The sequence below is a fragment of the Myotis lucifugus genome, unplaced genomic scaffold (genome assembly GCF_000147115.1).
Source record: "Myotis lucifugus unplaced genomic scaffold, Myoluc2.0 scaffold_146, whole genome shotgun sequence".
NCBI classification, from domain to species: Eukaryota; Metazoa; Chordata; class Mammalia; order Chiroptera; family Vespertilionidae; genus Myotis; species Myotis lucifugus.
In genome coordinates this window covers 2,229,068-2,242,046 of record NW_005871194.1, presented here as the reverse complement: position 1 = coordinate 2,242,046, position 12,979 = coordinate 2,229,068, and the positions used below count along the sequence as shown (strand labels likewise).

The 12,979-nt window shown below is 43.7% G+C and overlaps 1 protein-coding gene across 8 annotated transcripts in view; it reads left to right on the top strand.

The window, feature by feature from the left end:
- Nucleotides 1-9,935, top strand: part of MAP2K6 (mitogen-activated protein kinase kinase 6) — a 121,040-nt gene extending 111,105 nt beyond the window's left edge. For 7 of the 8 annotated variants that reach the window (XM_023759072.1, XM_014461029.2, XM_023759073.1 and 4 more), the window contains 2 exons: nucleotides 4,715-4,760; nucleotides 9,293-9,636. In XM_023759072.1, coding sequence (XP_023614840.1) covers nucleotides 4,715-4,760; nucleotides 9,293-9,370 — 124 coding nt within the window. In that variant the 3' untranslated portion in view covers nucleotides 9,371-9,636. Of the gene's footprint in view, nucleotides 1-4,714; nucleotides 4,761-9,292 lie in introns of all 8 variants that reach the window. The other variant, XM_006094922.3, reaches the window with a different exon arrangement.
- Nucleotides 9,936-12,979: the final 3,044 nt, after the last annotated feature.

The following is a 12,979-nucleotide window of genomic DNA, read 5'->3' as shown; positions in this document are numbered from 1 at the left end:
ACTGGCTCTACATGCCCCGGTGGTATGACAGACAGCATTCGGGGTCTGAGAAGGGAATGCAAAGATGGTTGGAGTGGAAAGATAAAAGGAGCCATACGGATGCTGTAAACTTTGTATCAACATTGCCAGCGAATGGAGGAAAGTAGGAGAGGGAGCGGTTTTCTCCAGAAAATCTCATGGTTTCTGTTTGCATAGGGACCATGGTGCCTAATGTACTTGGATGCTAATGATCTTTGTGAGGGATGCTGGGAAGGGATGCGAAAGGAAAGCACAGAATGGAGCCAAGTGAGCTTATTTGGGCATCCTGCAGAAGCAGGGAAGAATTGGGGGGCGGGGGACATCAGAGAAGGGGTCCGGCCCAGCTGGGACTCTTGGAGAGGATCCGTGCTGACCACTTGCTGCTGAGGAAGGGGCTGGGGATCTGAAGGCTGTTGGAGGGTACAGCGTCTTCATGCCCCTTGGCCTCCATGTTCTTTGGAGGAAGCGTTCTGAATACAGCTTTTATTGGGAAACATCCTGAGACAAAGCAACTGTCTGTAGCTGGTGAAACTGAGGCCTCTTGGACTTTTGGTTAGCTCTAGCCCCATGCCACCCTTGAGGTCTGAGGGTGGCCTGCCGTTGTCTGTCTGTGTTTTGGTGGAATGATTTTACGAATGGCTCAGATCTTTGTGGAAGCGTTTTAATATTTTTGTATGTATTAGCACACAAATGCCTACCTCCCCTCATGGCAGTCTAATTGTTTCACTTGTGTTAGCACTGAGAGTTTTAAGTTTGATCTGGAGCTGGGTGGAAAGAGTGAGAAAATTATCGTAACCTAAGGGCACCTCTTCTTTTCCACGATGGAGAGAAGGACACAACCTCTGAGGGCAGCTCCCTTTTATGGCGGGTTCTCCATTTTCCTACATAGAAAACTGTGTTTTTGAGATACATCTTCATGAAAGGACCCTTTTTGGAGTGATCACCATAGATTTTTTTATATTTTTATGACCTAGGCCTTGATCCTTCAACACATCTCAGAAAGCCCCAGCTCTTTATTGTAAGTGAGGACGGGGACTCCAGATTTGGAAAGTGAAGGATTTAATATCCAATTTCGAGATGAATATATCTATGCTTTTGGCGCCAACATCTGTCTCTGGACTAACCGTTGACCTAGAAGAAAAGGGGTATATTGCTCACAGCCTAGTTCTCCATCAGAGGATTCCTGAGCTCTCAGGAGAGGCGTCCTCCCTCAGCATTCGATGACATCATAGTGGTGCCCCGTTCCATACAACTTCATCCAGGGGATCCACTTGGAAGCCACTGTCCTCGGATTGAATATGTGGGGTGTCAGTTCGTGTGGTGTGTGGGGCGGAGTAGGAAGCTCTCGCAGGCGAGTTAGCTCTAGAGCCCAGAGATCCAGCTGCTTGATTTCTTTTGCAATAACATCAGAGAAACATAATCTTGAGGGAAGGTGTGGAGGAAAGAAAACGTTACGGCATTTATTCCTCATGAACTTGAAGGAAAAAACCACAATAAATGTCCAACCCTTCCTTGGTGTACTTACTTTGAAATAGGGACTACTGAATGGGGTTGTCTTCTCCTTCCCCGCCCCCCGCCCCCCCCCCCCACATGTGGCTTTCCTATCACAGGGGTTTTAAAGGGTTCCTGGTGTGAGTCATGCCGACCATGGATGCCTCCTTGGGGGTTTCATCCCAGAGAAGTCTGATAGAGAAGCCATGCGGTCTAGCCCAGCAGAAGGCTAAACAAATGGGTCTCTCCAGGCAACGGGATCCTCGCAGGCTTACACTGTTCACCGCATCCCCTTCCTATAGTCTCCAGGCTTGGGGACTGATGGAGGTCACTGGAGACACCCGCCCTCCCCGAGAACGCCAGAGCAGCTTGGCTTCGGTTCTGCTCTCCCTTCAGGCCGGTGGAAGAGGCTCTGCCCAGCTGACCCGCCTAGGGGCACGTTGGCGTGTGTTGGAGGCCCACCCGGACATTGACACTGTCTGACTCAGAGGAACTAGTATAAAACAGAGACAAGCAAATATAGTTCCCAACTTGTTCAGGAAGGACAGTAAAAGAGGCACTGGCTATGTATTTAGTTGATGACATATGTATGGCTTGAAAGGCAGTGTGTGTGTTTATTTTGTGGATGTACTGCTTAGCCTTCTTGGAAACGATGGAGGGTGCGGGGGGGGGGGTGGGGAGGGCAGATTCAAGCAGACAGAAATCCTCCGGTCAGCACAAACTCGAGCCTAGCAATCCTCAAGAGAGCATGAAGCTGCCTTTCAGTGTTGGCTACGGTCAGGAGCGTGTGTTGTGGCATTTGGACGAAGAATTAGGGCTGTGAGCTAATTGCACGCTTGAAAATGACAAGCCACTTGAAAATTCAAATGTCTTGACTCAGATCCAAAAGAAATCAGTGTCGCTTTGAGCTCCGCCGTTGTTATTTTATACTGAATTTCCAGCACTTCCTATTGAACATGGAAGCGCCTTTCCCCCTAACCTGATGCTGAGTATTGTGCGATTCTGAGGACATGTTTTGACGTGTTCTCAATTTGGAAGGTAGAGTGGGTTCTGTCGGCTACATTAATGCAATAAACAGCCTTGGTTTGCTGTGTACATATTTTCTGTCAACGCTGCAGTGGTGCTCACGGTAAATTTTGAGCTTCCTGATTAGTGGCTGAAGTTGAGACTTAGCCTGCTGACCAGCAATCTCTGAGATTTCAGGAGTCCTTAACCCATTATGATGGATCCACTTGGGAGAGTTGCCCACATTTTCTTTATACAGATTAGAAAAAAAATACTGGAGAAATTTTCTTATACTCTTCCTGACTTAAAATTACCTCTCCTTAAAAAACGGAAGTTTTAAGTTCTTCTACCTGAAAAGAAAAGAGATGGTAAGTTCATTACCAAATGGATCTTTGCCATCGGGAACCACCGGGAGAGCCCAGTGGAATCTCAGGAGAAAGGGACACGCAGAGGCGTGAGTGGGAGTGACAAGGCCTCATTCATCTCACCCAGGCACAACTTCCCATGTCAGTCCACCTCCACCGTTGATAATTCCTCTTTCTAATCCCCTCTTATTTGTATCCTCCGTTGAGATGAAACTTTCTCTCATAGGTGGTCTGGTCAGTGGGGTCGCTAGGTCCTAGATCAGCCCTCAGTTCCAGACTGAAACTTCTCTCCTCACATCTACCTGTACCCTGTCCCAGGTTCCCTGGCTTCTACCCACAGCATTGCCTGGAATAAACTGGTAGGCTGCTTTAAGTTGTCTCGGTTCAAAAGTTTCCTCTTTTCCTTCATTTCATTTTGTTTTAAGCCACAGTTTCTCAAAGCGTCTCAACTACTCCACTCTCCTATGGCTCTGTACCTGCTCCCATCCCCTCCTCATTGTTGGGCTCCGTGTCTGGAGCAGCGCTCATCCTGGGTCTCATGTGCTCAGAGTGATCCATGAACACAGGTCCCAGCCGCCTCCAGCACCAGGCCACCTTCCTCTCCATCCGTGTACGATTTTGTGGCCAAATGGGCAAGGGCAGTGTGTAGGTTGCCTGGCAAATCAGTTTTCAAAATCATCCTTTTCTCCATTCTGTAACCTGGGATTCCAACTCCAAATAAACCACTTCTTTTATTTTATTTTTTTTTCCATTGTAAGGCTGGGGATGGATTCAGGGGTAGGTGGAGGGGCAGGTCTCTTCCGATGGCAGTTTTATTGCTGTTGTCTCTGAATATCCAATGTTATTAAAATGTCTGTGTCTGTAGACAGCTAAGTGAAGGGGAGCCACTTGATAGGAGCGCATGACCACAAAGTATTGTAAGAAGAGAAATTGCTAAGTCACTAGCCGTGACTTTCTCTTTCAGGGCACGCAAAGAGGTTGGAAACAAGCACCGTTACCTTAGACCAGCGGTTCTCAACCTGTGGGTCGCGACCCCTTTGGGGGTCGAACGACCCTTTTACAGGGGTCGCCTAAGACCATCGGAAAACACATATATAATTACATATTGTTTTTGTGATGAATCATTATGCTTTAATTATGTTCAATTTGTAACAATGAAAATACATCCTGCATATCAGATATTTACATGACGATTCATAACAGTAGCAAAATTACAGTTATGAAGTAGCAACGAAAATAATTTTATGGTTGGGGGTCACCACAACATGAGGAACTGTATTAAAGGGTCGCGGCATTAGGAAGGTTGAGAACCACTGCCTTAGACATTTTATTGGGAGTATTGCTTCTGTCTCGGGCAGGTTTGGCTAAGAATGTATAAAAGCAAATTATATGTTCAGGGGATTGGGAGCAAGGAGAACAAGGTATTGAAGATAGGGAAGAGATAACAGACGTAATATAAGGAACACCTGCCAAGTTCTTTGCCAGTGGGGGTGGAGTACAAATTGTTTTGAAGGAAAGTCGATGTGTATTTTGAAATAGAATGGCTTTAGATCAGAAAAGCTAGTTTATATATCATTGGTAAAGTACCAAAGGAAAGTAAACACACAGACGCACACACACTCACACACCTGTTCTTTCCCGTAAGGTACACACAGAGTGATTTAAGATATAACTTGTAAATATAATAGAAGAGGAAAGTCAAGATAGGAGATCTTTGGTTTCAGTATGTTTTTAAAGCGGGTTGTGTTTAGTGTTCTACAAGTTCTGAAATCCTAGGCTAGTGAAAATGCAGATGATTTCTAGATTTTAATGTGATTAATTTTTTTTCCTTTAAGCTTGAAGAAGAATTCCAAAGAACGGCCAACGTATCCAGAGCTTATGGTGAGTACTGTTAGCGTCATAAACATGTCCAAACTAACAGTGAGTAGCAATAAAGTACCTGATACCTAAATCACAATCGAACAACCAAGTGGAAGAGCTGACTGATTCATTGAGATATTGATAACTGGACTAAAACTGAAGAAAAAAACAAACCATTGAGCCCTTCATTTGTCCTAAATCCTCCTGTAGTATAACATGGGCCATGTTAACAGCTTTAGCAAACTTTCCATGCTGATAAACAATAGCATCTAGGCCAAATATGTCTATAAAATTTATATTTTCAAATGTTAAAGACAGGAAGAGTCATATATCCTATATAATAAAAGGGTAATATGCAAATTGACCCTCATGGTGGATTGACCAGTCACTATGACGTGCACTCACCACCAGGAGGCAGACGCTCAATGCAGGAGCTGTCCCCTGGTGGTCAGTGTTGAGTATCAACCGATGACTCAGGAGGTTACAGTACGATTCCTGGCCAAGGCACATGCCTGGGTTCCAGGTTCAGTCCCCATTTGGGAGCAGGCAACAGATCAATGATTCTCATCATTAATGCCTCTATCGCTCTCTCCCTCTCCCTTTCTGAAATTGGTAAAAACATATTTTTTTAAAAGAAGGAAATTCTTCTCTTTGTAACACTATAGATGAAGCTTGAGGATATTATGCTAAGTGAAATAAGTCAGACAGAAAAATAAATACTGTATGACCTCACTTATTTGAGGATCCTGAGAAAGAAAGAAAGAAAGAAAGAAAGAAAGAAAGAAAGAAAGAAAGAAAGAAATTCTAACTCCTGAGTAGATGGCCCTTGTAGAAAAGGCAGCCCCTGCAACTCAGCATTCTCCCAGCTTTATTCAACTAAGACCCCAATCGAGGGGGAAAAGATGAGTAATCCTTGAGAAAATCTTAGCATACTACATGTTCAGGTTGACTATTCGCCCGGACCAGGTTTTTAATAGCCAGCCGGCAGCCATTTCTGCCCTGGGTTCCCCTTTTTGGTTTGCTTATGCAACCGCCAGAGCAATAGAAATGAATTTCACATAAAGTGCAGCAGACATGAGTGGTCCCTGTGGGGTCCTATGGAGCCAGGACTCCTATTGGAAGCTTGCCTTGTTTTTCAGTATTTTCATGTAAAAGAAGAACATTTCCTATATGTTTCTGGCTATTTAAAATGCAAAACTTTTTTTTCTTCTTCTTCTAAGAGACCTCTTATCAGAGGTTTCAGTGGAAAATACGAAAGAAAAAAATGCTGATTTCTAACTTAACATACATCGGCCACCGGTGTTGAATTCTACCTTCCCTGTGTATTCTAACACTGTAGTCTTCTGTGGTCTGCATATTAATGTTGTCAGGTTGTGTGGGCAGCCCTTTGCTTGTATGGCGTTAGTCTCTGTGGACTGGAACTGGACTTGCCTTTTAAGGCCATAACGGCTCTTTGCTTTTCTGTGGAATTGAGGTTTTTAAGTGGAAAATCTGAGTCCAAGCTCTTTGACTTCAGTGTTGGGAAAGCACTTGCCGAGAGGCCATTGTTTAGGTTGTAGGAGTTGGTGAAGAGGTAGAAAAGACAGAAATCCCTTTTTCAGGTGAAGGACACTATAATTAAGGCCCCAACCCAGACATGTACCTCTTATAGAAATCTCAAGTGTTTTTCTTTCTAACTTGGATTGAGTGGGTGTATTTGCTTTCCTATCATCTCGTTTGCTTGTTCTCTCAGACTCCCATTGGGGGACATGACTCAGTAGGATTTGTTCTTCTACAGCAGGGGCCAGCCAGCTTTTTCTGTAAAGGGTTAGATAGTAAGTGTTTTTGGCTTTGTGGGACTGCTCACTTCTGTTGTTTGAGTGTGAGAGTAGCCACATTCAGTATGTAAACAAATGGGCATGGCCATGTGCCAATAAAACTTTATTTGGAAAACAGGCAGTGGGCTAGATTTGGACCCTGGACCACCGGTGGTCGACCCCTGTCCCAGAAATGATAACCAGGCAACGTAAGTGATTGCCTAGTGAGGTGATTATGTTCTCCACATCCCCTGGGATGTTCTAGATTGAACGGCAGTGTTAAGGATGACTGACCCCCTAGAAAACCATCATCCCGAGGGTGAGGTGTTGTTCGTAGGCTATGGAGACCATTGGTGGTTGTATTGCCCCAATGCTCCTGGCATCACGTTCCTGGAACTCCATGTTTTCTCCAGGTGCAGCCACTGGTGAATTCTTTCCTTCCTGTACCTGGCTCCTTTTTTGGGAAATCCAGCCTGGCAATGATTTCATGGGGCCTAATTTGCTCATCCCCTGGTCACTGTCCTTGCTATTTTTAGTGCACTGCTTATAGAAGGACCCGGGTTCCCCCCTAACCTTTTACAGCCTCCAAACCCACACACACAGGCGAGTCACACTTTCCATCCTGCCAAGCCTGCCTGCCTCCCCTCGCTCTGCCCTCTGGCTGTCATTGCATTTCCCCAGCCCGGGAATAAACTGGAAGATGTCTGAGAATTTTTTTTTTTTTATAAAGAGATGTCAGGTCAGGTTATTGAATTCATTCACAGACTTGGGCTCCATCCACTGAACTAAAAGCCACCAACAGAACCAGAGGCAAGACGGGCTGGCTGGCCTGGGAAGCAGTCACTGAGATGATCTGAGGTTTCGCATGTCCTGTTTTGATAGTAAAAGACTTTGAAGTATATTAAAAGATCGCCAAATGTCAAGGGGATGTGGGGAAGCTAATAAGCATGGTGGTGAAGCACGCGGTAAGTGTGCTGTGTGAGTGGTTAGGAATCAGAAGTAACGCTGTATTTACTTACCCAGAGAGCTCAGCACCAAGGATCCGACATCAAGAGCTTCAGTTCATCTCGTGGGTTTGAGGCTCCGAGCCAACACCCAACCTTTCTCTTCAGATGGGCCAAAGCAGAACGCCTTTCCCATTTTCTGGGTCCTGATACTGAGCACTGACCACCTCCCTTCTTCGGGGCTTTATATATATATATATATATTTTTTTTTTGTTCCTCTCCCATTTGCATTGTTTCCTAAAACTTCCATGGGTGGGCATTCAGTTCCCCACAGGGCTGACTCATCCAGCCCCCTCCTGTCCGGTTTACAACAAATATAATTAGAAACCCTACAGCTGGGCAACATGAAGGTTGTAAACTAAAATCCCAAGTCAGGGGAAACAGAGTGAGTCACATAGATACTCGTCTGCATGCAAAAGCGCTCATAGTTAGCCGCTCCTCCAGGCGCTGGAAAGAATACCAGCAGACAACCAGGAAGGTGGCCGTGTTGTGTGGCGGGGGCCGTGGGGAGCAGGACCCGGCTCAGGTCCTACCTGAAGGGACTGTCCTTTTTGATTTGGTTGGTTGGCTGTGTTTCCCCTGTGAGAACTGTGGATGGATCATGAGCTGATGTATCTCCTTCTAATTAGAGGTGGACGCTTCCTGTGTGCAGCTAGGCAGTTGCTATCACAACATGGAGTTATTTAGGGAAGACGGTTCTGGTGCAGAGAAATGGCTTTGTTTCCTCCAAACTTGTTTTGAAATGCATGGCCTCTCGTGTCAGACCATGTCTATTCCCTGAGCAAAGTGCTGGACTTGATGTTCTTATAAAGTTGACTTCATGTGACCTGCGTGAATAGAGACCATTTCTTTGGCTTTTCCACCTTGGATCTCCGAGTTGCGTTTCCCCCACCCATAGCTAGAGTTTGGCAGTCCACATTATTTTCCAGAAGGATCAACTCTTCCTCAAGAGAGACGGACGTAAGTCTAACTCAAGGCTGTAGATGTGGCTTAGAAAGTGGCTTTGTTAACCCTTCCAGTCCAAACCAGCTCTCCAGGGTCAAGGGCAGGCAGTGTCTTGCCTGTTTACTGTCCTGCAAAATTGGTTTTTCATTCTACCACCTATTTCCTGAGAAGTGACTGTGCATAAACCTGCGAAACTTCTAATTATTTTACTGCTATATCCATATAACAGTTCTTTGTAGGGCTGTGTTATGTATAAATCAGAGTTTGAACTGTCTTTGCTGATCCTTGTATTTTACCATAAATAGGATCTGTGTAGCCTAATTACATATGTTTAAGGTCCTCTGTAGTGGGAACATATCAAAATGGGAGAGTGGCAGCTAAGAGGAAATATCTTTAAAAATGTTTGCATCGCCCTAACCAGTTTGGCTCAGTGAATAGAGCGTCGACCTTCGGACTGAAGGGTCCCAGGTTCGATTCCGGTCAAGGGCATGTACCTTGGTTGTGGGCACATCCCCAGTAGGGAGTGTGCAGGAGGCAGCTGATTGATGTTTCTCTCTCATCGATGTTTCTAACTCTATCCCTCTCCCTTCCTCTCTGTAAAAAATCAATAAAATATATTTAAAAAATAAATAAATAAAAATGTTTACATCACTGGATGTGAACTTGATTTGTGATGAAGTAGGAAGAGTCCAGTTTAGCCCTGATAGGGGTATTAATTTGTTTACCAAACAGATCTGTTAATTAACTCATCTCATACCTTGTCAGTGACAAATGTTAATATCATGTATTTTTTCTTTTCTTCCCTAGCAACATCCGTTTTTCACTCTACATGAATCCAAAGCAACAGACGTGGCATCTTTTGTAAAATTGATTATTGGAGACTAAAACGATGGACTCAATCGGTTGACCCTCCTGTGGATTGGTGGGTTTACGGGGTGAAGCAAGGTCACTAAAGCGCCAACAGAAACTCATCCTTGAGATAATTTAACCCTGCCTCTCAGAAGGCTTTTTTTCTCCCAATTTTCTTTTTCTCCCCCCTCCGAAAGGGCCTTGGAATCTATAGTATAGATTGAACTGTCTAGATGGATGAAATATGATAAAAGCTTAGGACTTAAAAAGGTGATTAAATATTTAATGATGTGTCATATGAGTCCTTAAGCTTCGCAGACTTTTCTTGTTCTTTACAAAATGAGTGCATTGGCCCTGGTCAAAAAGGTGCTACAGTAGTGATGAAATTGTAAGTAGACCTATAGTCTGTCCTACTTATTATTTTAATATTTATGTTTAAGTGCTTGGTTGGAAAGATTCCATTTTATGCAAGGAGGAAGACACAGAAGACAAGGCTGGGTCGTCAATATTTATAGGGCTTTTATGTTTTAAGTTCAACTGTGTCTGTGGTCCAGAAGAAATTATTTAATATGCATCTTTAAGAGTATTATAAAAGTATCAACAAGCAGCTCTTCTTGTGAAATATCTGTGTTTTCAGCTGTTGTGGCTCCCGCATGTTCTCAGATTTCTGCTCAGTCCTGGGTCCTAACCACATATTCCAGGTGGAGTGGCAAGGTATGCTGGTCAGACTCTTTTCCCGACTTTGGAAAACATCAAGTCACTTTTCTCACAGCTCAAAGAGTCACAAACTGGGTTCTTTTGACATTTGTGGTGTAGTCTTAATGGAATGTGATTCGTGATGTGATTTTTCTACCACCTCTTTGTGTGTGTGTGTGTGTGTGTGTGTGTGTGTGTGTGTGTGTTTGATAAGTCCCACTACAGCCAAGTGGCTTCTGTGAATATCTGTACCTAGTAAGGAGGACATTCGTCAGTCACGAGGGCAAATACACTTCAAACCACACAGAGAATTGGTTCCTTCTGCTGTTGCTCCTCCTACAATGGACAGACCCCCAGGATTGCCTTGTAGCTCACGTATTCACTTTTTTTAAAATTTTGTTTTATTCAGTGAAGAAGCCTTACTATCCATGGAAGGGCTGCAATAGAAGAAAATGAAAGGCAGTTAGGTGTCCTTTGATCAGATGCAGAGATAATGGGGAGGGGCGGATTAATTCCTAGGAATGGACTGGCAGGTTTCCACGACTTGACTTGAGGCACATCTTTCTTCAGGAGCATGCAGGCGCTTGCTCCACAGGACGAGGCTAGCTCCGCCGTGCATTCCTAGCTCGCTGAGCAAGCAGCAGACAAGAACTCTTCCTCGCAGCCAAACACACCAATGCGTTCTCTGATTTGGGGCTTAGGTTCCTCGAAGATCAAGGAGTGAAGTGATCCACAGGGAAAAGGCAACTGGGAGACATTGCTTTGGGACTTTGAGTTCAGACAAGTCTGCTCTTGCAATACGAGGCAGAAGATTTTAAGAGGAGGACACACTCTTGTTTCTTTCTTTGCCTCAAGTTCACAAATATGGAGAGAAGACTGCTCCCTCAAATCCCCCCCTTCTTCCCTTTTCAGACTTTGAAGTGCAATCGTGTATTTTTCTCTGTTTGCGTTTTCTCTTTGCTCTTGACCTCTGGCTCATAGCAGTTGCCCAGAGTGGGTGTGGCATTGCAATCGCACATGTCTTTGCTTTCAATTTCAAGAGATACCTGTTTGAGTCGGCATCCGTTTCATCTGCTCTGAAGCTACCCTTGTCTGCATCTTTTTCTACCGGAAAAGGCGTATGATCCTAGTGATCATGGCTGTTCCCTTCCGGACCCACTGTCCTCAATCTGCAGGTTCCTCTCTGAGTCAGAGAGAAAGAAACAATCACAACTGTATTTTTTGCTTTTATTCATCCACCTTATACAAAAAGAAAGTAGTAGATACAAATCTGAGGTCCTTCTGTTACAGCTTTGTGAAATACGTAAAGAAAACATCTCTCTGGTCTGGGTCAGGTCACTCCTACCTGTTGTTCAGTGTAGTTTCTACTTGGAAATATTCTTAACTGAGAGTGTTTCTCATGTGTACACCTCTCTAGCCGGTGAGCCCTGGGCCTGGACTTGCACAACAGTCATACTGGCGTAGAGAAGGAGTTAGTTACCATACTGGGCTACAGAAGGAGTTCGTCGATGGTCCTCAACCCCAGTGCACATTGGAATTGCTGGGGGCTTGGAAATACCGTCATTGTCAGGGTCCCAGGGATTTGGGTTTCATCTGTCCAGGGTGGGGCCTGGGAGTTGGTGTTTTTTTCAAGCCACTTATGTGATTCTGGTGTGCACCAGGGTTGAGAACACTGGTCTAGTACTTCCTAAAGAGTTAACATTTCTCTTGGACATTTGCAAAGAGTAAAGAGGGACTGTGGAGAGGAACAGGAGCCCCCAGTTCTTTCCCTGTCCTCATCAGTGGGGACACCTTTGCCACTTCAGAGAAGGCGTGTTCCTGGAAGACTGGTGGAAAAATTGGGATGTCTTTTCCCCAGAGAAATCATGTACTACATGGTGATTAAGTATCTTATGTATTAAAGTAGAATGGCTTCCTAGCCTTACAAGTCCAAATTGTAGAATGTGCTTTTTTTTAAGAACTGTGTTATAAGTTATAAACAACTAATTTTAAAATGTAAAGATGCATAAACTATATTTAAGCTGATATAAGTTGGGAGTCTCTGGAGATTATATATATATATATATATATATATATATATATATATATATCTGCAGGTATATGTATATCGTCCCTAAAATTGCATACACACTTTAACAGCTTATAGCTCAATTGATGTTTCTTTCTTTTCAGATTTAACCCATTGGAATTAATAATTATTCAAAAGTGTGTATACTGTATGTGTGTCCCAAACACTATATGGAGAGAGAGAGAGAGAGAGAGAGAGAGAGAGAGAGGCATGCACCATCTGAATATTAGCTTTGTCTATATCAGTGTAGTAGAAAGTCAGTGTATCTCTATAAAAGAATCATGCTGTTTTTTTTTCTGGGTTTCTATAATTGTCCATATTATAAATTGGCTTTATATTTATAAAAATATACTCTTGATTTCCATGTTTGCCAAAAAAGTGATGGGCATGACTTTAAGACAGTGCCTTCTGTGTGTATGCATCAATGGGTACTGCCCTTCAGAGTAGCCACTATGAAAGACTGTATATTTATATAAATACTGCTGCTAAAATACATTTGCCATTTCTCTTTCAGAAAAGTCTTCAGAATTCATTTCCTCTCCCATCCGTGTAACATGCGGAATCATATTATAATTGCTCCTTAGTAGTTTGTTTGACAAAAATCCTTATGAGGTATTTTCTTGTTTGCTTTATCTGCCTTTCATTATCAGACTTAGCTCCCAGCTGTGTTTTGCAATTTCTAGAATTCAAATCTGCCCTCAGAGCTGAAGGTTTACTATGATCTGAGTTTTTTTAAATGACCATGCATGGGCTCTGAAGATAATTTCAAATGTATATTTCCCCCAAAAAATGTGCATTTGTTTTTAAGTAATTTCAACCTTCCTGGAATAAGTGTAGAGTCTTCCAAATTGATGACTTTGAAGGAGAAAGAACTCACCTAA